At 44.4% G+C, this 25,527-nt stretch overlaps 1 protein-coding gene across 12 annotated transcripts in view; it reads right to left on the bottom strand.

Annotated features, from left to right (window-relative positions):
- BAHCC1 (BAH domain and coiled-coil containing 1) overlaps positions 1–25,527 on the bottom strand; it is a 126,107-nt gene that overhangs the window by 35,603 nt on the left and 64,977 nt on the right. For 8 of the 12 annotated variants that reach the window (XM_034412764.3, XM_034412763.3, XM_034412762.3 and 5 more), the window contains 7 exons: positions 11,620–11,799; positions 7,675–7,797; positions 5,586–7,268; positions 3,926–4,031; positions 3,184–3,392; positions 1,423–1,581; positions 1,074–1,282 (listed from right to left, as the gene is read on the bottom strand). In XM_034412764.3, the coding sequence (XP_034268655.2) occupies positions 1,074–1,282; positions 1,423–1,581; positions 3,184–3,392; positions 3,926–4,031; positions 5,586–7,268; positions 7,675–7,797; positions 11,620–11,799 (2,669 nt within the window). The remainder of the gene's footprint in view (positions 1–1,073; positions 1,283–1,422; positions 1,582–3,183; positions 3,393–3,925; positions 4,032–5,585; positions 7,269–7,674; positions 7,798–11,619; positions 11,800–25,527) is intronic. The other 4 variants (XM_087887065.1, XM_087887066.1, XM_087887064.1 and 1 more) reach the window with 1 other exon arrangement.

The following is a 25,527-nucleotide window of genomic DNA, read 5'->3' as shown; positions in this document are numbered from 1 at the left end:
GTGTGCATGCAGGAACTGGGACTGGGCTTATGTGGCAAGCAAGCAGAATTCTGCCTTAAAAGCATTCAGGTTCTGCAACAAAAATTATGCAAATTCAATTATGTAGGGAACTTTCTCCTCCAAAATGTTTAAATTGCTGCTACTCAAACACCTACACGGAGAGAAGAAGCCCTGTTCTCTGAACCTGACAATTTTAATTAACCAACTCTCTAATTAACATACCCCCATAATTTTTCAAGGATATCTTTTTGGAAACTGAATGAACCAAACATAAAATTGGATCCAAAGGGTCAACACAACATAGCATACATTATTTTGTACGCAAGGCCTTGAAAGAGAGACTTTGGAATCAGGAAACAAGTTCTTCATCTCAATATGATGTTGGATTCCATCATTATCGCAATCTCACAACTAGAAGCAACAGGAAGATTAGTATAGATCTCTAGCCGATATCACTTCCCTTGAAGTGAACTCAGGAAATTACTTCCTCATTCGGGATCTGGCCAAGCACTATTGTTTGCATAGGTTTTTCCATCAATTGGTTAGAACACAATTTCTCCATGTATTCATCTTCTGTTGCACATAGGTGTTTTGTAAATGGCTAAATTACTTTAAACCACCACCTTCCTGCAATAAATCTATGTGTGTCTGCATCATCCTGGGATCTGGACCGCATGGAACTATCTGTATTAAAGGAGCTTTATGGTGTCTGGATTATTTTACAAAGAACAAGATTTGATCACAGTTTGCCTATTTATTATTAATAGCTCCGGGCAGCAAACAACAAAAATCAGCAATACAAATATCAATAAAATCCAAAATGTATTACAGCTGGGGCAGCACAACTGTATCAACATCCACAATGCCCTTAGATGGGCTCTCAACTTCTTAGCTGCCAAGGTCCTGGGGAAAAAGCCAGGTTTCGGACATCTTAAGGAAGGATTGTCAGTCTAATTCCTACACCCTGATTATCCAGATGCTCAGAAAGCTGGGGCTCTTTGCTGTTTTTCCAACTTTCCAGTAAGAGTTACCAGGAGGCGACATCAGTAATGCCATCTTTTTCGCATGCCTACCTGGCTGTGAGTGTGCCGCTGCACTTCCAATGCCTGTGCTGCACGCTGTTGCTGTTGCTGCTGTTGCTGCTGCAAGGCATAGAGTTCTTGCTGACGCAGGAACTGAGTGCGGGAGTAGACAGGGAGTTGTCCTGTGTGCTGTAGGTGAGAACCAGGCCCCCGGCTAGGATACATGGATGGCCAGATAGATGCCTGATCCATCACCTCAGCTGCAGAGAAACAGGAGAGACAATCAGAGGAGTAAACAAAGCCAGGAGCCACACCCTTTGCCTCTATTCTTGCAGGAGAAGGACCTTTACCTACAACCCAGGGAATAGGCCACAGCTAATTCTCTCTGGCTTTCACTTACCCAGGGTGTGGGGGGCTCCATGGGCTGGAGGCTCAGAGGGCAGGATAACTAGCTGAGCAGGTGGCTCCTGTGATAGAGGGAAGACGGGTTGCATGGCACTGGGCATAGAAGGGGGAAAACCAGGTGGCAGGTTCTGATGCAAAGCAGGATGCCCGATGCCTGGAATAAGTTAGGAGAGAAAACATTTTTGTTGACGTGAGATAAAGCCTAGTGTATTTCACCCATGTCCACATAGCAACCCCATCTTCTCCAGGGAAAGGAGTTTTACAGGGACACATTTTTTGCTTGTTCACAATCACAATCCTTTAACTTTTCATCCATCATAGGTTGGGTGTGGATTCATCCCATGGAACAACATAGATAATAGATTGTTAATAGATTTTAGCATCAGTTTCCATATGTATTTTTAACTTTTTATAGTCTGTTTTTTATTTTGACAAGGATGTTAATTGCTTTGTGTACTCACCAAAATAGGAAAAAAGGTATCAAGCAATAAATGGTGATGGTGGGGGTCTATGTTAAAAAGTGAGAATAGTGTTGCTACTTCCACCTGTGTCTCCCGTGCAGTTAGCTGAGATCTTGACAGGAGACTGTGTTTTTTCTTTTTCTTTCTTTCTTTCTTTCTTTCTTTCTTTCTTTCTTTCTTTCTTTCTTTCTTTCTTTCTCTTTCCTTCCTTCCTTCCTTCCTTCCTTCCTTCCTTCCTTCTTTCTTTTCCTTCCTTCCTTCCCCTCAAGATGGGCATATATAGCAACCATTTCTCCTATTTTTCTTCACAATTATCTACCTTGTGAGGTTATGCAGTGAAGAAATGAAGTCTATAAGACACCCAATAAGCTTCCAAAGCTGAGCATGAACTAGAATCAGAGTCTACCCACTCACTCCTAGTTTAACCCTTTAACCATTTTACCACCCTGAGTTAAATCACTGGACATAAATGAATACAAGAATCCAGAGGCTCATTCTGGAGTTTCTCTGTATGTTATACAATTCTATATAGGAAATCATTTATGTCTATTCAGTTTCTTGCTGAACACTGACAGGATTGGCTATAGTATGAGTCAAACATTATTGCAGATTAATTTCCATGTAGGCTTCCTGTAATATCTGGAATAGTGCAATTAGTCGGTTGGAATAGCAAAGTTGCCCTTGACTCCACTGGCCCTTGACCCCAATAGTACCTATGTTTATAAGTTAAGGTCAGTTTAGATCTCTCATCATCCCCTATTCAAGCAGAGCATGGGGAAAAGGCAGCCTCAAAGCTTCTTCTTTATGTTTCCAACACTTCATTAAATTTTCAATGAGTGATTGGTCAAAATCAGTGGCATGGATTTTCTCGTCACAAGATACATGGAAACTTAGTGTAAGATCTAAGATAGGTATAACAATGCCTCCTACCCTCATAAAATTGGAAAATATTCAAAAATTCCAGCCCTTCCCATGTGTAACACTTTCTCTGTGCATTCTGCCCACTATAAAATGTCATTTCTTGGCCACCTAAAGATTTGTTCATCTCTGCAGAAAGGAGTCATGGAAGGAGATTGGAAAAAGTAAAGGATGGGATACAAGAAGACAGGTTTTTGAAGCAAAAAGAGGTACTAAGAACCTTCAGGTTTTTTGAACTGAATTCTGTGGGAGGCTGGATTAAAAGTGGTAGCGCAGGCGTGTTTCCCTGATAGGTCAGAAATAAAAGAACAAGTCCATGAAGCCATGAAATCCAGATAAAATTTCCGTTTTAGATATATACTGTTTACTTGACTGACCATAGGAGTGTCCACCCATCCAAAGCGAAGGGCTACGTGTCCGAGGCAACCAATGTGCATGAGCAGGATGGGTATGGGCTGCTGGATCTCCTCCCAGTTGGCTGGACTGCAATGAGGAACCGCCTGCAATCATCAGATGAGGGGTGAGGTCTCCAGGACAACTGCTTGATGGGTGGATTCGGGCAAATTCCACAAGATCTTTGTTATCCCTGACAAATTAGAAGCACAAATAAAAGAAATGCAGGTCCGCTGGGATAAAGAGATCCCTTGTCCTGGCCAAAGAATTATAGACCACGGGCGTCAAACTCGTAGCGTCACGTTGCCGTCACGTGACATATCGCGACGTTTTTTCCCTTCACAGAGCTGGGCTGGGAATGGCCTGCACATGGCGCATCTAGCCCATGGGCCACCAGTTTGACACTCCTGGTATAGATGCATCATCCTTTAATGTATAAATTATCTTATAAACTTAATTTTGGGAAATGGTTTGCATTGCAGAATAACAACAATGACAACAATAGCAACAACAAACTGGCTCTCATAAGGAAAGATCCATCATTGGACAATTTTAATGCTAATTGAAAGATGTCAGTCATAGCATTTTTTTCTGGGATGCAAGTAAGCTTGGCTAAGTGCCCTCCACCGGCACACCCAGTCTAATTACAAATTATTACTAACCACTACCAAGACAGTGTTTAATCCCCCTTCCCTTCTCCAGTAGTTGGGCTAAGAAGCTCCTTACTGAAGCAGGAGGTCTCTCCCCGCAAGCCCCAAACGCTCCTCACACAGCCGGTTCCGTTCTTCCTCAGCATCCAGATCGATGACATGCATTGGCCTCGCTGTGCCAGCTGTGAAAAACAGAATGGGAGAGCAGAGATGAATATCAGCTTCTGAAATTGATGGCCAGGGATGTGAGTGGAGGGTCTCCCATACTCCTGGTGATAGGAGCAAGTAGAGAATCAAGAGAGTAAAGACAATGATGACATTGATGGATATATACAGTATATGCAAGAACAGTTACCAAGGCAAAGGGGCTAAAACATGTTTTGAGCTCTAAGAAAAAAAATAATATTCGGAAGCGGCTCAGGCAGACAACCCTCTCATTCACTGGCATATAAGAAGGGGAGGTACAGTACCATCACTCTTGCAAGATTCTGTTACTACAACCTACCTCAGTAAAGGTAGTTCTAGTCTTCCTGGTCTGGTTTACCTAGCAGAGCTGACAACAAAACCCAGGAAAAAAGAGGGGAAAGATGCTCTTGAAAATAGATCCCAGGACGTGAAATGCTCCCGGTTCAAACCGGATCGCCCGATCCAGTAGCGATGGAGGCGGGTAGTTCGGAGAACCGGTAGCAAAAATCCCTGACCCCCCATTGCCCAGCTGAGCCACACAATCATCAGAGGCTTTTTTTTACTTTTAAAAGCATTTTTTCTACAACCTCTTCGGCTGAAAAAATGCTTTTAAAAGTAAAAAAAAAAAAGCCTCTGATGATCACGCGGCTCAGCTGGGCTCGTCAAAGGCTTTTAAAAGAAAAAAACCCTTTTTTTCTTTTAAATGCCTCTGACTTTCCCAGCTGAGTTGCCTGATTGGCAGAGGCTTTTTAAAAAAGCCTCTGCCGATCAGGCAGCTCAGCTGGGATCGTCAGAGTCTTTTGAAAGCATTTTTTTATACTCTTCGCCGAAGAGGTTGTAGAAAAAATACTTTTAAAAGTAAAAAAAAAAAATTGGCCACGCCCACCCAGTCACATAATTCCCCCCCCCACCACCACCACCATGCCACACCCACAGAACCGGTAGTAACAAATTTTAGATTTCACCACTGATCTAGACGGGATTTCCACAAGACTGAAGATAGAATCCAGGACCTAACTTTCTTAAAAGCCTTTAGCTAAATTCAAGGGCTGGAGGGTTTAATTTCCAAAGTGGAAGGCCATGAATGAGAGGGAAGGTGCTGAATGCATTTAATATTTGGCTTCAGGCTGAAGCCTGTTTCATATGTTAATACAAAAGGGGCTTCTTGAATCAAGAGGGCCACGCCACTGCCTAGTCTCCTGCTCATACGTCTCCTATTCCCCACTTCCAAATCTCCCAAGGCTAACACCCATCCCCCCCGCCCGCCCCCCTCCCGGCCCTTTAATGTACAAGGCAGAAGAGAAGATCCCTCTTCAATCATACAAACCACAGAGCACTAATGGTACTTATGTTGGTGGGGGAAAAGGCATGCTTAGGCCAATGCTTGTATCTCCTGTAGGAGAGAGCAGTGATAGAATTATGAAAGGAAGCACAATTTATGTGTGTATCTCTCCCCCTCCACACACACCGCCGCGCCACCCCCCCCGCCGCAAATCACATAGTTTGTAAAACATCAACTGCTTATTATTTTATTCTTTAATGCTGATTACCTTTGAGGCCCATGGCAGTCCGGCTCTGCCGACTGGAGCTAGATCCATAGGCTGGCTCTGGCCGACTTAATGTGTCCTTTTGACGAGCCACAGCCACAGCAATGCCCACTGGAGGCTGACGCACCTCGCCATCTCCGTGGCCCAGGTCATGGTCTCTGCTGCGGGCACAGTCTGAACGTTCCAGATCCTGCTGTCCTTTGGTCCCCAAATGTTTGCCCCCATCCTGATGGGCACAGCTGCCCTTGAGGCTGCCTAGCCCCACGTAAGGAGCCTTCTGGCCCACGATAAGTGCTTGGTTGCTGTATTTGAGCAAGTTTTTCATGGCTGACACTTCGTCAGGAGGGGTCTGCATTTCCTGCGTGAGCACAGAACCCTGGGTCATGAGTGCAGCCTGTTGGAGGCTGCTGCTAAAAGGGTCCAAGTAAGAGCCTTTTCTCTCCTCTGCCATGGACAAAGGAGGGCCCTGGCCCTGTACTGGCCACGGTGGCAAGTGGGGCCCACTGTAGCCCAGAGAGCTGAGCTCCATGGATTTGCGCTTGGATTCTGCGTGAGCGCCTGCCTGCTCCATCTCGGTCTGCAAATGCTGCTGGTGGCGGATGCGAGCCACTTTCTGGGTGCTGGAAACCGGCGGCTCCTTAGGGGCCTTGTCTAAAGTGCAGCAGGACTGGCTGAGTTTGCACAGCGTCTCTTGGGAGTTAGGTCGGGCACAGTCTTGAGGTGGTATCATCTCAAAATGCCCACCCTTAGGTTGGTGGGGCAAGCTGCCAAAATGGCTGTCGGAACCAGTGCTATTCAGGTACTCCAGCCCTTTCAGGCGGGCGTTGGGATTCTGGGGCCATTCCAGCCTCCGCTCCACTTTTCCCTCAGCTTTGAAGTGAGAGAAATGATGGTGGCCATAGGTAGGGGGGTGCTCTGGGCCCATCTCGTGGGGGCGCTCTTTGCCCTCACAGGGCTCTGAAGGGACCTGAAAGGAGCGGCTCTTGTCAGTCAGGTGGCCTACCGAAGGCACAAAAGTGGCTCCGCTAATCCGTAGCTCCCGGCTGGCCTTGTCCTGCAGAGGACACATCCCATCTGGGCTGGAATGAAGCTGCAGGCAGGGGAAGCTGCCCGTTGTAGTGCTCAGGGCAGGGGGCCCAGGGGGCAGACTGGATGGGACAGTGTAGGAGACCGAGTGATGCAACATTTGTCTTCGCTCCAGGCACTCGCTGTAGGACTGAGGAGGCTCATGGTGGCCAAGGTCCTTGGCACAACGGCTCTGGGAAACAGCATGGCGTGGTAGAAGGCCTCCGCCACAACTGGGGAGGACGGCTTTGCCTGAGTCACCATTCAGTACCTTGGAGCTCAGCAGGCATGAGGGCAGGTGTTTGGGTCGGTTGTCACAAGAGCCCCGCTGGAGAGCCCCTTCCTTGCAGTTGATTTCCGGTGTCATAGGCATCACCAGCTTGTGCCGCTCCTTGGCCTCCTCTTCAGCCACTCGCTCCTTGCTCTCACCCTTGGCTCCTTTATCCTTCGACACTGCACAGCGCTCATAGTCTTTGTGGCACTTCTGCCCATGCCCAGCCTCCCGGTCCCGGCTGCAGGAGCCAATCGGATGTCCAGGTGCTGCCCGGGCAATGCTGGGGAAATTGTGATTGGTTGAAAGCAATGTAGGTTGAGCTGGAAGGTTCCGCAGATAGAAATTGTCTGCAGAAAGAGGAGAAGTGATTAAGAGAAGTCTCCCAGACAACAATGTGGCCTAGATCACAACGTGCAACATCACAATCCTAAGAATAGCCTAGCAGCTCTAATTGCCCATGCCTTCTGGCACCAAGTAATGCTGGAAATAAAAGCTCCCTAGTTTGCAGAGGCACGCTTACAAAGCAGCAGCTGATCTAGCGAAATGTCTGGTGCCCACCTGTAAGACTTAGTGGAGTTGAAGTTGGCTATCATACACTTCAGTTCTAGAAAAGTCAGTTTTGCCTCGTTTCCTCTACCTTCTCTTTGCAGCTGCCCACTTAATCTGTGTCCTTGGTAAGATAACAATTACACCATGGTTCTCCTGTCCCTTGAGGCAGAGTCAGAAATACCACATAGTCAAACCAATACTTGCCTTTCTGGCTTTCATAGAAACGATGCTGGCCATACAGGACATTGTTGTTTCCATGGTGATCCAAATGGCTCATGGGAAGAAAAGTGGATGCTAAGCTCCCAGAGAACCTCGGGTAACCTGGAGCTAAAACAAGAAGCATTGTGGAATGACAGGCCCATGTCACAACACAACAGTCACAAAGCCAAGTCACTGGGCCTTAGTCTGATCTGTCTCTATGCATAGGTTGAAAGAGGATTGCTGGGGTAAATTCAAAGTCCTTTGTCAGATTATTACTTTGGCTATATTAATCACTGCTAGGTTTCGAGCAGTAGCCGGCTATGGGATGGACCACAGCTAAAAGTGTTGATACTGAACCAGAAAACTCTCTAGTGCTACTTTAGCAGAAGGACCTCACAAAGCACATCTGGTAAAAGAAGACGCCTGGAACAACAGCTACAAATGGAGGGAACAAAACACACTATTCCCCCGATCATAAGAAACCCTTGATGGATATTGATCTCTGGCTTCTTTGTAAAACTGAGGAAGCAGCTCTTGAATATCAGCTCCAGGAGTCTGTAGAAAATTGTGAGAGAAAATAACATAGGCTAACGGGGCTGGGGCTGTTATGCCTAAATATATCAAAATTCTGCACCCAGGTGACTAAAATTCTGCAGACAAAATAATATTATGCTTAGGCATATATTTGCATCAATTTGCTGTTCTTGATAATATCACATTCTCAAATAACCTTTTAATGCTTTGGTAAGGGTTGAAGTGAGAACAGCCTTATTAGCAAGGGTATGCAGATGAGGGCGAAGAGCACCACAAGCAAAGAACAAGGGGTGATAGATCCCCAAAGAACAAGGGGTGATAGATCCTAATCTAGCCATTGCAATTGCTGCTCTGGGTTCCTGACATAGCCTGGAAATGTAGCTCTTTGCTCAAAGTATTAAGAGGAAAGAATCTGGCTCTTACAATCTTGTTCCATGCCTGCGTACCCTAGCAGAAACATTAAATCTACATAACCACTGACACCATGCCCTTACTAGAGTCCATCTTCTTGGCTTCCTACAATCTAGTTCTGGTTCTAAGTCAAATGTTGTCAGTAAAGTTTTTATTTGGAGAAATATAAGGAAAAGTTAAAAAAAAACAAAAAACCCCGTTAAGATGGGTATTATACAAAGCTGTGGTGGCCCAGTGGTCAGAATGTAGTACTGCAGGCTACTTCTGCAGCCTGCCAGCTGCCTGCAGTTCAGCAGTTCAATTCTGACCAGCTCAAGGTTGATTCAGCCTTCCGTCCTTCTGAGGTGGGTAAAATAAGGACCCAGATTGTTGGGGACAATATGCTGACTCTGTAAACAGCTTAGAGAGGACTATAAAGCACCGTGAAGTGGCATATAAGTCGAACTGCTATTGCTATTGCTAAGTGCTATTACTAAATTTGTCCACTGTAGTCTCAAAAATAGGCTTTTGATCAGGGCTGTCTGGGGGAGGGGGAATTCAAAAAAGTCAAGATGGCAGCAAGCTGCAACTGCGCTATTGGAGTGTTACTCCAGCATTATGTGTATTGTGTGTAAAGGGACTGAGACTGCTCAGCCGTTCCAGAGACTTCCTGAGCAAGTTCAGGTGGTTACTTCAGCAAAAGGGGCAAGTCAGCTTCATCCCCCAGTTTGCAAAAGGAGGGGAATTAGTGATTTGCCTGGTACGGTAAAGATCAGCACAGCAAGGCTCATTTTAAAAAGAAACAAGCAAACAACAACAACCAGATCCCCTGCAACCAAAAGGATAGGGAAAGGGTTGCTGTTATATCAGTTCAAAAAATGAAATTACCTCTTGCTGAACATTTTAAAAAGAAACCAAATGATAGGACTGGGTTAAAAAACCAAAAAAAGAAAGGTTGATTGAGATTAGTAAAATATTAACAGAAATATTAATAATATTCAATTCCCCAAGAAAACTGTTGTTTGTTTGTTTGTTTCATTCCTTTGGAGTATTACTTTTTAAAGACGTTGAACTATATTAAAAAGACATCACCTCATCTTCCTCATAGTATGAAGCATGTACAAAAAATGAACATATACCAAATGTGCCCAGGTGTGCATGCTTGCATAATGCATATACATTCACATACATCGTCAATACAAAAAAAGGTGTATTGCACAGATGAGTGATCAGAAAGTGAGCATGATCCTCATCCTCTCAGAGCTATTATACTGTAGCTGAACCCAGAGGAACAGCTCTTCCTCTCCTTTCAACCCCACCCCCCATCATGACTCAGAGCTTCCCAGACTAAAGGCCAAACAATGGCCATGAGGACAGGAGCATCAAGCCAAGTCCTTCCTTCCTAGAAGTTTTTCCCAAACTGTCCTGTGGAATCCTCTTTTTCAATGGTTCCTTCACAGCAGGATGGAAGGCAGCCTTCCCTGCCCCTGGCCTGCCGGACTAATCTCCCCAACAAGCAGGCTGCTCCCCATAGCTAGCAGCTCTACTGCTCCACCCCCATTAGACCGGCTGCCCGTCAGCATCATGCTGACAGCATTGCCTGCACCCCGCCCCCAACAGACCCGACATGCCGGAAGCTAGCTGGCAGCCGTTCAAGCTAGCAGTCGGGCTGGCTGCCAGGGCACCATGCCAGCAGCACCTTGCCGCTCACACTTTAACTTTCTGTATCTTGCAAGAAGGGAAAAACGTTGGGGGAAGGGCACGACAAGAGGCCGCTGCTGCAGGGGAGAGAAAGCACAAGTGCATTAAGAAAACTAAAAATAGTTGTGTGGCCACCAGCTCAGCACAGCAGGAAGGGTGAGACGGGGGGAGGGGTGTGTTGGGGTGGCATTGGGGCGATCAGGAAGAGCAGAGGCTTGGGAGTCCAAAGGATGAGAGTGGGGAGGGAGCGAGGCAGGTGGTCTTAGGGTTGAGGGGCACGGCTAAAGCATACAGAGAGCACTTTTAAGTTCCACTGAAAGGCAGTGAGTGATGTGACAGAGTAACTGCATTTGGGGACAGCCTGAAGATCATTGGCTGAGCTGTGGAAAGGGAGGTTCAGGCCCAGAAGAACCTCAGGAAGGTCCAAGGGGGAAGTGAGGGCTAGCAACAGCGTGGGGATGGGGACAAGGCATCCATCTATCTATTGCATAGACCAGACCTGCTACACATTCATTCTCCAAGTCCAAACACTTGGCCCAAGGGTCCTCTAAGAAACAGGAGAGAGAAAAGAGAGCTTTTTGAAATACTTTCAGGGTTCCTGAAGCTAAAACAGAAAAGGAAAAGAAAAGCGCCTCAACAGAAAAGAGAAACTGCAGGTAATTCCCTGGATTCCCTTGCCAACCGACCCCCTCCCTCTCTTCAGTGTGCTACCAGCATAAATCAGAAAAAAACAGCTCTAACTCTAGGCTGTGTGAAGTTAAATGGAGCTGTTTCCTGCATGACGTGGTCAGGGGGTTGGGGATGGAAAAAGGGACTCCAAAAATCAGAGGGTCTCCTACCCATCTACCATATCGAAATGCCTCAGGGTGCGCATTTGTCAAGTCGTTTTTATTTCTACTTCAATCCACAGCTTCCCCTCATCTCATTGTATCTTCTTCTTTCTATCTAACAACAGCCAGAACGCCAAGCAACTGAGAATTCTTACACCTGAATTCTCCTGTCTGCACAATCCTTTTTTCTAAGAAAACTGTAGAACAATGGGGAGCTATGCTTGTAAGGGCAAATTAATGAGATCGCCTCTGCCACTGCAGATCGGGGCTATATGTCTTCCATTATTCTACCTGTACAGAATATTGAAAAATTTCAGTTGATTTGACAATTTTTAGACCGTGCCAGTGACGTGGATGTATCTGCAATATCAGGCATCTTAAGATCTTGCACTTCCATACTCTACCCATCTGTCTACCAAAGGACACTTCTAAGAAACATCTTTATTTAGAAATGATGCTACCTCACCCAAGTGCCTCCACCAACTCTCCTTACCTTCATGTGAATGTGAGAACCAAATCTGAGAGGTGCCAGAGTGGGGGCCATGGAAGGCAGGTTCAGATGGGGATGATGTCGGTCCCGTAGGATGCGGAGGTGCTGCTGAGCCCAAACTGCTGCTTAGGAAGCTGCCCATAAAGGATGAGGCAGGTGAGTTTCCCATCAACCCACTTCCTGCTGGGTGCACAAAGAAGGAAAGACCATGTCAATGTATAGATGGACAGGTGATGCTCAGCAACCTCCCCGTAATTTGTGCATGCTCAATTCTGATTTTTAAAACCCTACATTATTTTGCAAACCAAATAGATGAACATTCGTCTCTGAGCAAAAAAAAAAAAAATAGAATCATCGATACTTTTGCTTAGAAGTAGCTGATTTCAATCGATCAAAAATTCTGTTCGTTTCAGGCGCTGGGGTTGCAGGAGGGGGAAAATACGCTCAGCAGATGTATGGCCCTCCCACATGCCCTGACACAGAGTCTCTAGAAGCATAAACAGTTTGCCACTCAATCTGGCAGCTCTGATGGGCACATATTACCCAGTTGCTGTTGGCTTTGGGGAAAGAGTTGGCATTAATGTTAATGCCCACCAAAGACCTCTCAGAGTCTCGAGCTGGCTAAGTCTTCAAGTATGCTACATCGTTAAAGCAAAGGATAGGAGTGTCGTTTTCTACCAATAGTTGTCTGTACATACATACTTATCAGAAAACAAGCGATTGTACATATGTAAGCCCACTGAGACTAAAATGTGAGTAAGGAGCAAAGAACCCTGTGGAATACCCGCCTGCAACCTTGTCAGCAATCACACTTCAACTCAACACCAGGCGTTTTAACACAAATGCACGAGTCCTAGAGGGCGAGCTAATGAGAACAACCCCATGCGCAAGCATATTGAGTTCTTCCACTGTCATTCCAGAATGAAAAAAAAAAATAACAATCATGGGAAAATGAGTTAAGAGGGAACCACGTTCTCCACAGGATATATTCAAAAATTACAAGTGCAGCATAAACCTAAATTCAACCTCCCCCTCCCCCCCAAAGCTATGATATAGAAATTTGACATCACATACATGCCTCAGAAAAATGGAGAGGTGCATGTGTGTCCCCATCCTTCAATATTTTGAATCACTGAAACTCTTAACTTAAAGACAAGGGGTCTTCCTTGCCTGATTCCACAGTTATTGTTTCAATCTCTTATGTATCCTAATCCACTTCCACAATACACTTCCACACTACACAATATCTTTTTGACATATTAATGAGACACCTGACAATTAGTTCTGAAAGACAGTGAAGGTTGCAACACTATTGCTGTGCAAAGACATTTATTCTTCTGGAAATAACGTAATGTGGGAACAGTGAACTCATGTGAGATTGGCTAGTACCTTCGGGGAAGTGAACGGAGTTCGTGGAAGAGTGCAGGTGATTGATATACACCTGTATTACTTTACTCGTGCAAGTAGACTGCTTATGAAAGGTTTTTATTTCAGTTTGTGATTATCAGAACAACACAAACTAAGAAATATCCATAATTTACAGATGTCATCAGGGTCTCCAGTATCAATTAATAACTGTTATATCTGCCTTGTACAATATAGCAACTGTTGGAGGGAAAACCTTCCCCAATTCTTCTATATTTTCTTCACTTCTAATGTGCCCTAGTAGGTTAAAAACTGTCCAGACCCACAAGTACCAAAATATGCATTAAGTGTGAATGGGTATGTCTTAAGTTTTTATGGTTTCTATGACTTCAGCAACAGGACAACAACAGTGTTGTTTACATGATGGGGGTACCCCCAAATTTCTACTTGTCACAATGTTGTTAAAAATGTGTGACCCTGCTAAAAAAGGATGTACACTACCCTTGTGATTATGTGAGGGATCTTATAGAGGCTGCTAATAAAGCCCTGTACTATCTATGGGCACTGGGCCTGGATTTTTAGGCATGATCCCTAGGTATTTGACGTGGGTGAGTGCTTGATGAAGTATCCAACTAAGAAGCAGGAAGTTCTCACTTTAAGACAGCCCACTCTCCCTAGCTAATCCCACTGGGATGCCTCAGTGATGAGTATGGGGATGTGGTTTACACAGCATGGCCAAGGACACTCCCCGCAGCTGGGATGGAGATGGGAACTTAGGCATTAGCTAGGAAAGTCCCTTTCTGGACACTATGAAGTGGTCAAGCCAATTCTGGAGGGCTACACGTATGCCCAGGCTGGTGTTTCTAGAGCTGATCACCACAGGCTAAGCAAAGAGATAGTGAGAATCAAGAGGATTCCTCTGAAGCTGTAGGATCTGTTCTCTTGCAACAACCAGCCTTTGTCAAGGAGCATTCAGATCTGAGATCTTTACAACTCTCAAACGAAAATGCAGCAGGACTCCTCTCCCCATCATGCCTACTTCTCTATCTCCATCACTGCCTAACCTGTAAATTCCTTTATGACCTTATAATTCCCATACGGACTTGTTTTACAGAGCAGCCTCGCATGGCTTTATCTTTGTACCAATGTTCCCTCTAAGCTGTGGCTTGAGTGCAGAGGCTGTTGCGCACACTTGCATGGGGGACTTAGTCTTCTGCTCACTGTCAAAGATGACACTCTAGCGAAATAGGTTTTTACAAATGGGTAAGCGGAGAAAGGGGAGGGGGGAAGGCAGGGGATAGTGAAGAGAAGAAGCTTCTCCCCCAGGTCGGCAGAAATCTGCAGAGCTTTTGCAAACTTCCAGGCCCAAAGATGGATTGAGCCATCAGTGAGAAAGAAAAGGGCAAGGGCTTTGCCCCTGGGAGCTAGGCTGAAACCAGCGTTGCAGTAGATCAGTAATCTGTGATTCAGTTTCAAAATAATGAATCAGGGATGGAATTGATTAAAACACAATATTAAACACTGTTATTCCTGTTTAGTTTGCCTTTTTATAAATATTTTTTTAAAAAAATGTGTACTTTATAACAGGGGTCTCCAACCTTGGCAACTTTAAGACTTGTGGACTTCAATTCCCAGAGTTCCTCAGCCAGCAAAGTTTTAAAGTTGCCAAGGTTGGAGACCCCTGCTTTATACAACAATTAGATTTTTGGTTGAATCAAAATAGGTAACCTCATTTTTTATAATCTGGAGAGCTTAAACATGCAAAAATATATATATATAACTATTAGCTGCCACCCTCACCAGCCAAGGGTTGCTGTCTCCAACCTCCCACCACTACCCAAGCATAGATTTGTCGAGGTCAACCCAATGGCTGCAGAGAATATATCATGACTTGTACATCTGCTTCCCTGGCTTAGAGGAATAATTGCTCTCAACACAATTGACCGCTTTATATCCCATCCCATGGAATTCAATCCACCATACATTCTCAAATCTAGTTTGCCCCTTGAAACCAGGGGTGAAATCCAGCAGGTTCTGACAGGTTCTGGAGAACTGGTAGTGGAAATTTTGAGCAGTTCGGAGAACCGGCAAATATCACCTCTAGCTGGCCCCAGAGTGGGGTGGGACTGGAGATTTTGCAATATCCTTCCCCCTGGAGTGAGGAGGGAATGGAGATTTTGCAGTATCCTTACCCTGGAGTGGGGTGGGAATGGAGATTTTGCAGTATCTTTCCCCTGCTATGCCCACCAAGCCACGGCACGCCTACCAAGCCACGTCCACAGAACCGGTAGTAAAAAAATTTGGATTTCACCACTGCTTGAAACGTAGTATTCTCTCTCTCACATACATGCAGAGAGTGTAGTTTCTTCTAGATATGTTGTCTGTACATAGGCTCTTATTTCTCAAGTGGTCCAATAGACACTGAGATAACGGGTGTGGCTTCCTTGCAAACCCCTGCACAGTACTGCAAAAACAAAAGGAACATAACTGCACCTGCAGTACATGCTGGTTCCAATCCCACCTCAGCTATTAGCTACTGGGTGGTCTAGGGCAAAACAAACCTCAGAACTTCCCCCCCAATGCCCTTGCCAAATTGGGCCGAAATAATGAAATAATTAATGAGTAGAATTTTAATGGTACAGGAAAGGAATCAGTCTTTTAAGTGCCAAACACAACCTCTCAATCTTTGAAAATTTATGAATTTGTTTCTCCTAAGCGGCATTATGTGAAATTTTGTGCTGAGTTCCATTTAAGAATATGGCTTAAACATGGCAACGATTCCTTAAGCTTAGTGGACACATCTTATTCAGAAGGCAGAAGATGTCCATGAGTATGCAAGAGAGGAAAAAGAAGAAGGATTTAAATTTCCCTTCTTAGCGGACAACACATGTAGTAGTATCTTCCCTCTTCAGGTTCCTTCAAAATGTTGCAGCTAATCTTGGAAAATGGACTCTCTTTCTCTCTCTCCTTTATTTTATATATAGATGGTCTTCGATTTACAGCCGCAGCTAGGAGTTAATTTCAATTGTAAGGCATGAAAGTCTTAAGTTGAGGCACCCACATGACTGGACAGATTTTATGATTTTTATATTTTTATAGCGGTCATTAAATGAATCCTGTGGTTGTAAGTCTGAATCCATTCTTATAAATGGGTGGTGTTTTTTTTGTCAGAAACTAGTAAAGAAAAAAAAGATATCACAAAGCAATGGTCGTGCAACTGCAGGATGCTGTAGTTAGTCGTAAATGTGACTGGTAGCCAAGCACCCAAAATATAGTCTTATAATTGGGGGAAGGGAGAGTGTAACATTTTGCAATGGTCAGAAATGCTTTGCAAGCTATAAACCATCCCTTCTGAGGGCCATCTTCCAAGGGCCAATGGTTAAATGATTCTAAGTTGAGGACTACCTGTGTCCCTATTTATTTCCTACACACCATACACATTCTTTACTGAAACACATCCCTCCCTCTCCACCAAGTCCTGCTGTGGTGTTTCATCATGGCCGGGATTTATGTGTTGCTGGGTAGGATGAGTATTGAATTCTGGGAGTGTATGCTACGTATGTGCTCCCAGCAGGGTCATCCAAGGCATGAAGGTCATCCCAGCTGCCCAACTAAAGCAAACAGGCATTTATATTGGGCAGCAAGGAAGCCAAAGTCAAGATCTCAGGAAGGAACTTAACGAAGAATTTCAGAAAGCTATTAGGAAAGACAAAAAGCAGTATTACAGTGTCTGAAAAGACATTGAAGAGGGAAACAGGCATGGAAAAAAGAAGGGAGATCTTCCAAGATTCCTCTGAACTCAGAAGGAGGTTTCAGCCTCCTATTGGCATGCTAAAGGATGCCTGTGGACATATAGTAACTAATTCCAAGAAGATCAAACGAAGATGAAAGGAATACATTGAAATGCCATACAGCAGAGATGTCAATATCCACGATACTTAGAAGATGTTCTCTACTTACAAGTAGCTCTAGTACTATGGTAGAAGATAAAGTTAGATCAGCCCTTTAACTAGTCTTTACTGAGTCAGAAGGTTACAGGAATTAACAGAATACCTACAGAAATATGGTAAGATACAAGAAGAATCAGTAAAGTTCTAAGCAAACTATGGCAGCAAATTTGACAAACCATGAAATGGCCAACAGACTGGAAGAGGTCAATCTCCATACCATTACCAAAGAAAGGAGAGGGAGCTGGATATGCAAACTATGTTACAATGTCCTTAATTTTACACACTAACAAAATAATACTTGCAATCATCCAACAGAGATTAGAGAATCCTCCATGGAAAGGGAGATGCCAGATGTTTCAGCTGGCTTTAGAAAAAGCTGAGGAACACAAGACATCAATGCTAATGCACGATTGGTAATTGAGAAAAACCAAAGAATACCAAAAAGAAGTCAACATGTGCTTCTTTGATTATAGAAAAGGCTTTGATTGTGTCATCATGAGAAACTGTGTAATATTTCAGGGAAACTCTGAGCTCCTCGTTGTCCTCATATGAAAATTATACACAGGTGAGAAATCCACAGAAAGTCGTGAAACAACCTGTTCCAGGTTGGCAAAGAGGTGATTCAAGGCTGTATGCTTTCCCCTTATTTATGAACCTTATGTGTGTGATACATATTAAAGATCATAGGATGGGATGAAAATAAGCAGTTTTAAAACTGGATACAGAAACATCCATAACCAGTGTCAGGCTAATGATACGATTCCGGTGGGTGCCCAGAAGATGACTAGATCTTCATGGAGAAATGATTAGTATTACCTAGGATTATTTGAAATAATGCCGACATACATTAACTTTGGAGTAAGTCTGATGTATTCTTATATTTGTAGCTGTACCAAAGAAAATCAGAAGTCATTCCTTCTCTTTTTTTTTTCTCTTCTATTTCCTTCTCTGCATTTTTATTGTTTCCTGAGTCTTTTTCTAATTTTCTATGTCTATTAGTTTATCTTTTAACTTTGTATTTTTTTAGAAAAATCAATAAAGTTATATAAAAACTATTGATTTTCAAAAACACAAGGTCAAAATATAAACAGACAGGAAAAGAAGATTTGAAAAAGAAGACAGATCAAGAGAGAGGGAAGAGCAAAAAGAAAAATAGATTGGATTCCAACTTTCTTTGGTACAGATATGAATAAAAAAAAAATCAAACTCTCAAAACCAAAAATATATTTTAGAAAGTCAAGCAGATAAAATGCCATCCATAGAAATGTAATAATGAAAGCATGTCATACAGGGGATAGGGATATCTTACTGTACTGTCAAAACCCTGGCTCTTAAAAAGATAGAGAAATATCACTAAGGAAGTTTTTATCTGTGGATATATTATAGCTTTGTGGGTTTTTTTCCAAATAAAAGTTGGTTTCTGCAGTTTCCAGAGATGGAAGAATAGATTTGATTTGATTATAACTTCAGGAAGACACCCTGTAAAACAAGAGTGAACAAAGGACAGCTATTCCAAATTGAACATCTAGCGTAGGAACATAGCTAAAAAAAAATGCTATAAATTAAAATCCACAGCACCAGACTTATTTCACCTGAAGGCCAAACACCAGTAAACGTATAGAGAGGAAGACATGCTTTTACATATGATTTAGGGAAAAATGCTGGTTTATGGAACTACAGCCAGATTGCAGGTTCAAGGTCAGCAGAGTCGAAATCTTCTTTCCTTACAGTCTACCTGACATCTAGAGTAATGATGTAACAAACAGCAGATCAAAAGCCTTCCCCCATCCTCTGGCTACAGAGAATATTTTTTGCATCCTCCTCTTCAAAAATCAGCTCTGTTTGCAGTCGTAATGTCCAATCAGGTAATTGGCTGTCATGCAATCAGAGCTTGCCCACCCACTCGGCTCCCCAGTCTCGGACCACACAACATTCCACACAGCCCACAGGTTTTTCTCTAACTGGCCGGTGCTGCTTCAGACAGCTGCAGCAGTTACTCTTTCCGTGCTGTTCTCCTCCTACCCCAGCCCCCCCTCACCTCTTCCAGCTGTGTGGCATACTGATAATACTTGCAGGCCAGGCTGTGCTGCTGAAAATAATCCTTCCCCTTGCATTAGGCCTCACAAATCCTGATGCCATCTTGGGGCAGAACAGTTGCCCTTTCACGCTAATCTGCCAAGGAGACGGGATAAATAGGAAGGAGGGGAACAGTTGCCGTTTCCAGACCAAGTCTATTTGAGAAGCCCGAGTGCAGCCTTTTGGCTTGCATCTCCCTGAGAACAGAGCCCCGTGCCTCGTCTCTCTCACGCTTGCCAGCGTTTCCCAGCCTGTGAGTCACAAAATGCTGGCAGCTCCTGCTCCCCTGACTCTGCAGCTGATCAGCCCCTCGCCAACTTCCCACTCCCTTCTCAAACTGCATCCTTCTTAGGGCTGAGCCTCTCACACTCATAAACTGAAATCCAGATTTGGGTAACTCCATCCCCCTGATATGCTTGAGTACTCATAATAACAATTCAGTTTGAGCGGGAAAGTTTTTTGCCATAAAAAATGCTGACCACTCTTAGGATCCAAGTTGGGCCTTAGTAATGAAGCAGAATAATAGTCCTAGCAATAGCACTTAGACTTACAGTATATACCACTTTATAGTGCCTTACAGCCTTCTCTAAGTGGTTTACAGGGTCAGCATATTGTTCCTGACAATCTGGGACTTGATTTTACTGACCTCAGAAGGATGGAAGGCTGAGTCAACCTTGAACTGGTCAGGATCGAATTCCTGGCAATGGAATGCAGAGTTAGCCTGCAATACTGCATTCTAACCACTGCGCCATGACGGCTCTTAGTCTTAGTCCAGGGGTCAGCAACCTGTGGTTCCGGAGCTGCATGCGGCTCTTTCGTCCCCCTGCTGAGGCTCCCTGTTGGCTGAACCACCACTGGCTGGCCCCGCCCCTCACCCTCCCCTCCCAGTCACTCCTTGCCTGGCCTGAGAAGGTAAGGGTGACGGTGGGGGATGGAGACTTGCTCCATATTCCAGAGCAGGAGCAAAGTACCCCTGTACTTGCTGATTATATATAGTCAGATGCCACTGACTCTTTTTTATGGTTTTCATATACATACATATACATATACACATATATGTATGTATGTGTATATGTATATGTATGTATATGAAAACCATAAAAAAGAGTCAGTCAATATATATATATATATATTTGTTTGTTTTCTGAGGTTTTCGCGGGTGTTTGTATGTAGGTCTTTGGTTATTCGGGTTTTCTCTCACATAAAATTGGAAGTGTCTTGGCGACGTTTCGACGAAGTCTCATTCGTCATCTTCAGGCTGGTGTTTTCGGCTTCATGCTTCTAGGAGCAATGTGTGATCACAGCTGTTTCTTTCTTTCTTTCTTTTTTTTTTTTAAATTTGATTTATATGCCGCCCTTCTCCGGAGACTCAGGGCGGCTTACAATGCGTTAAGCAATAGCCTTCATACTTTTATACTTTTTTTTTATACTTCATACTTTTAACTGCCACTTTTAACTGACACCCACCATGAAGATGTGGCACGACCACGAACACAAAGCCAAACAACAACAACGCAGCTCACCAGCTCAAATCCCCCTGCAACTCACACTAACCCGAGCACAACCAAGCCCCCACCTAAACAGAACACACCCCCATCCAATCAGAGCACAGCCAAACCCCCAACCAATCAGAACACACCTCCACCCAATCAGAACACAGCCAAGCTACCACCCAATCAGTTCACATCCCCACTCTCTCATATATATATAGAGATAGATAGATAGATAGATAGATAGATAGATAGATAGATAGATATATGAGAGAGAGAGAGAGAGAGAGAGAGAGAGAGAGAGAGAGAGAGACAGACAGACAGACAGACAGACATACCTACCTCTTTCCTACAGAAAAGAAAGCACTGGGAGCAACAGAACCTGGGTAGGTGTGGCTGGGGAGGGTGTCATGTGACTGGGTGGGAGTGAGTGACATTGAGTTTTCTGTGGAAAACTGGTCTAAATGGCTCTTTGAGTATTTAAAGTTGCAGACCCCTGTCCTAGTCCTATCCACATTATATGTAGCAGTAGAGTAGTAAAATAAAAAAAACAACTCCCTTTAGTAACAGTAATCTGCAGCAGATTAGTGCTACTTTGATGTAGTGGTTAAGGCATCTCAGCCCTAAGGAAGGAGACAATGGCAAACCACTTTTGAAATGTTACAAAGAAAACTGTAGGGAACTTGTCTCTCGTGGGTGGTTACTGGGCCATGCAGAAGAACTCTTTGCATTATTTTTTGTATTTGAAACTCCAAGTTTTCAAAACTCCACTGGCTCAATAGGGGGAATAGGAAGGGTGAGGCTGATAAGAGAAGCAGCAACACCAAAACACAAAAGTACTATAAATCACTACTCCCATCAGGGAGCGCGGGAGAACCCCTTGCAAGGGCAGGCTGAGGATTTTGCAAGTATCTGCACGTTAAAATCACTCAGATTCGGGAAGGCTTGGACTCTGACTGGGTAGATTCCGGCGGGGTGGCTGAGGCGGGTCTTGAGAATGTTATCTGGGACGAATTCGATCCTGTGACTCCTGAGGACGTGGACAGGATTCTGGGGAGGTTAAATGCAACCACATGTTTACTGGACCCATGTCCCTCCTGGCTGGTACTGGCTACCCGGGAGGTTACGCGAGGCTGGCTCCAGAGGATTATAAATGCTTCTTTGGGGGAGGGTTTCCTGCCGCCTGCTTTGAAAGAGGCGGTGGTGAGGCCCCTCCTTAAGAAGCCTTCTCTGGATCCGGCTGTTATGGCTAACTACCATCCTGTCTCCAACCTTCGCTTTATTGCGAAGGTTGTTGAGAGTGTGGTTGCGCAACAGCTCCCGCAGTACCTGGATAAAACCGTCTATCTAGACCCGTGCCAGTCCGGCTTCAGGCCTGGGTACAGCACGGAAACGGCATTGGTCGCGTTGGTTGATGATCTCTGGGGGGCTCGGGACAGGGGTTGCTCCTCTGTTCTGGTCCTATTAGATCTCTCAGCGGCTTTTGATACCATCGACCATGGTATCATGCTGCACTGCCTGGAGGGACTGGGGGTGGGAGGCACCGTGTTGCGGTGGTTCTCCTCCTATCTCTCCGACCGGTCGCAGTCTGTGTTGCAGGGGGGCAGAGGTTGACCTCGAGGCGCCTTATTTGTGGGGTGCCACAAGGGTCGGTCCTCTCGCCACTCCTGTTCAACATTTATGTGAAGCCGCTGGGTGAGATCATCCGTGGATTTGGGGTCCGATGCCATCTGTACGCCAATGACACTCAGCTGTACATCTCCACCCCAAACCACCCCAACGATGCCCTTGAAGTGATGTCCCAGTGTCTGGAGGCCATGCGGGTCTGGATGGGGAGGAACAGGCTTCGACTCAACCCTTCCAAGACCAAGTGGCTGTGGATGCCGGCACCCCGATATAGCCAGCTGGCGCCATCACTGGCTATTGGGGGTGAGTCATTGACCCCCACAGAGGGGGCTCACAACTTGGGCGTCCTCCTGGACACACGGCTGTCTTTAGAAGAGCATATGACAGCCATGGCCAGGGGGGCTTTTTATCAGGTTCGCCTGATACGCCAGTTGCGCCCCTTTCTGAGTCGGGATTCCTTATGCACAGTCACTCATGCTCTCGTCACTTCTCACCTGGACTACGCTAACGCTCTCTTCATGGGGCTCCCTTTGAGGAGCACCCGGAGGCTCCAACTGGTCCAGAATGCGGCCGCGCGGGTGATCACGGGAGCGACATGGCGCTCCCATATAACACCTCTCCTGCGCGAGCTGCACTGGCTCCCGGTGGTCTTCCGGGTGCGCTTCAAGGTGTTGGTTCTCACCTTTAAAGCGCTCCATGGTTTAGGGCCAGGGTATTTACGAGACCGCCTGCTACCGATAACCTCCCACCGGCCAATACGCTCTCACAGAGAGGGCCTCCTCAGGGTGCCGTCGGTCAAGCAATGTCAGCTGGCGGCCCCCAGGGGGAGGGCCTTCTCTGTGGGAGCACCCGCCCTTTGGAACGAGCTACCTCCCGGAATACGGCTGATTCCGGATCTCCGCACTTTCTGTAAGGCCCTGAAGACGTTTTTATTTCAGCAAACCGGCCTGGCCTGAATAGGTTTTAGGGGTTTTTAATTGTATTGCTAGGGGTTTTAAATTGGGGTGGCCATTTAATTTAATTTATTCTTAATTATTTTAACTTTTATATTGCATGTTATTTTAATTCTCGGCTGTTCACCGCCCTTAGTCCCTTCGGGTAGAAGGGCGGGATATAAATTTAATAAATAAATAAATAAATAAATAAATAAATAAATAAATAAATAAATAAAATGAAGATGATGCCTTGAATCCATTCATCCCTGAAAAAGATCTATGAAGGAGGACACGTAAAAAGTCACACGTAAAGCCTCTACTGGAGATTCTATGCCCCTAATGGTACCACCATGTATGAGTGGTGATGGAGTGAATAGAGAACCTCTCCATTAATATATTTACATTTCAAAGTTTCAAAAGAGAGAAAATATCTGGTTGGGTTGGCTTGCTGAGGCTCAAGTACAAATGTCCCATTTTTTTCTACATTGAGTGTGAATTGCTAATTGTTTGCATTCCAAACTGTTCTGGGATTCAGTACTTTAAGAAGAGAAGCACCAGTCGGTTAACAATGAGGACATTATACATTGCAATCTTTGACTGTAATGTTTGCCTGTATCACATACTGTAGAGTTTAAGTTTAGTCCTACTAAATTCACTGTGCTTTATGTAATGGATTTATTACAAGCTGTGGATAACACAGGCAGAGAGAAAGATGTCTATGAAAGAAACATGCCTTTAACTATACAAGAAAGGCTGAGAGAGCAACCATTTCCCATGGCTTCCCATTGCTTCAAAACTCTCTTGTGGGTTCCAGGAAACAGATCTCAGCGGGTTCCTCTCTACAGGAGGTTTCACTCATCTCTGGCCATTGGAAGGCAGGAAAATTAATAATCTTGGCCTAATGAAATCCTCATAGTAGCAAACCAAGCCCCCAAATTCTTAGCAAGCAAACCATTAGGACTGGGAGCAATGCCATACAGCAGTGTCTGTGGAAAAACTGAGTTGCACTGTTTTCCTGGTCCTTCAACGAGTAGCAGAAAATGGGAATTTCCACCTTAAAAAAGAAAAAATATCTATTTCCTTCTTTTCCCACAGGGTAAGAATTACTATAATCTCTTCCATAATGTCAGTGCGTAGAGGCTGCAGCAGCTGTCTCAAGGACAACAGAATATTTAAACCAATAGCCTCATAGAAGGAGGTGTAATTGTGTGCAACATTCTGTCCACCTTGGTGCATTTTCCTCCTCTTTGATGCACAGTATTCAGTGTCCAAGCTGAGAAGTGGAAAGATTCCAGCTGGTTTGCAAACCCCAATCTCCAATTCTAGGGTCAAACTAGACATTATTTCAAAGCAAGGATGAAGGACCCTCATACTGTTAAAACCCCCAGCCTCATCCCACATTGCTGGTTCTGCTGGGAATTGCTTAGCACCAATTGGAAAGTTACAATTTTTGCCGATTTCCCCTCCCCACCAACCTTTTTAGTGTAGAAGTAAGTGTAACAGAACCTTAGGGAATGTTTTGTTCCACAATATGTTGTAATCCCAATTTAAGATGTGTGCGTACAGTTTGCATTGAACAGTGCAGTTTGCACAGAACAGACCACTTTTTGACATACTAAATTGCTGGGGCTGCAATTGTAAGAGGAGAATTAATATCTCCCTACACTGCACAATACGGATAAAATTCAGTGTACTGTACATAATTTTGAGGGGGAAATGACAATGGGTAGTTACCTTATTAAAGTAGTATGTAGCTTGATCTCTATAGTTACAACTATTATGGTTATTTAATGATGAAGAAAAAAATAATTTGACAAATGTATGTTTTCAGGTACTCTTCATTTAGCAACCACAATTAAGTCCAGCAACTTGGATGATAAGTGAAGCGTTTACTAAGATAAACTGTGTTTATACTGTTACTTCAGCATTCCTTTGCTTTACAGATCTGCAAACTTTGTAAGGATTGGTTTTAACTGAGAACAGTTACTGTACGACAGCTGGTAAACAAGGACTACTGTGTAGCAAAGCTTTCACTAGGTCCCATAAACCAACGACATGCGTTATTTTTACTTGATATGTTATACTTTTGAATCTTGATATTGCAGACAGATCCTCAAGCTAAGAAGTAGCCCTGGTTATTACAAAGGTTACTTACTCAAAATCAAAGCAAATGGCAAAACAAAAGGAAAAACAAAGAATTCATCAAGAGCTGCAACCATCAGCTATATTAATAGCCAAAACCAACTTTCAAGATGGGTTCGCCCTCAGCATTAAGCCATGAAGGGTTGAATAAGTCACACTGCACTTAAGCCAGCCTTTCTCAATTTGGCTGAGGAAATCAGGGAATTGCAGCTGAGCAACAAGCAGGAGAAAATTACACTAAGCTATAATCTAATGTTTAATAAACCACAATAGTTGGATTATTGTGCTAAGTTACAACCAAACAAATCTTGCGATCCCTTAGCAGGG

This window comes from Pantherophis guttatus, chromosome 2 (genome assembly GCF_059756535.1).
Source record: "Pantherophis guttatus breed Tessera chromosome 2, ASM5975653v1, whole genome shotgun sequence".
Classification (NCBI taxonomy): Eukaryota; Metazoa; Chordata; class Lepidosauria; order Squamata; family Colubridae; genus Pantherophis; species Pantherophis guttatus.
This window is presented reverse-complemented; position numbering and strand designations above follow the sequence as displayed.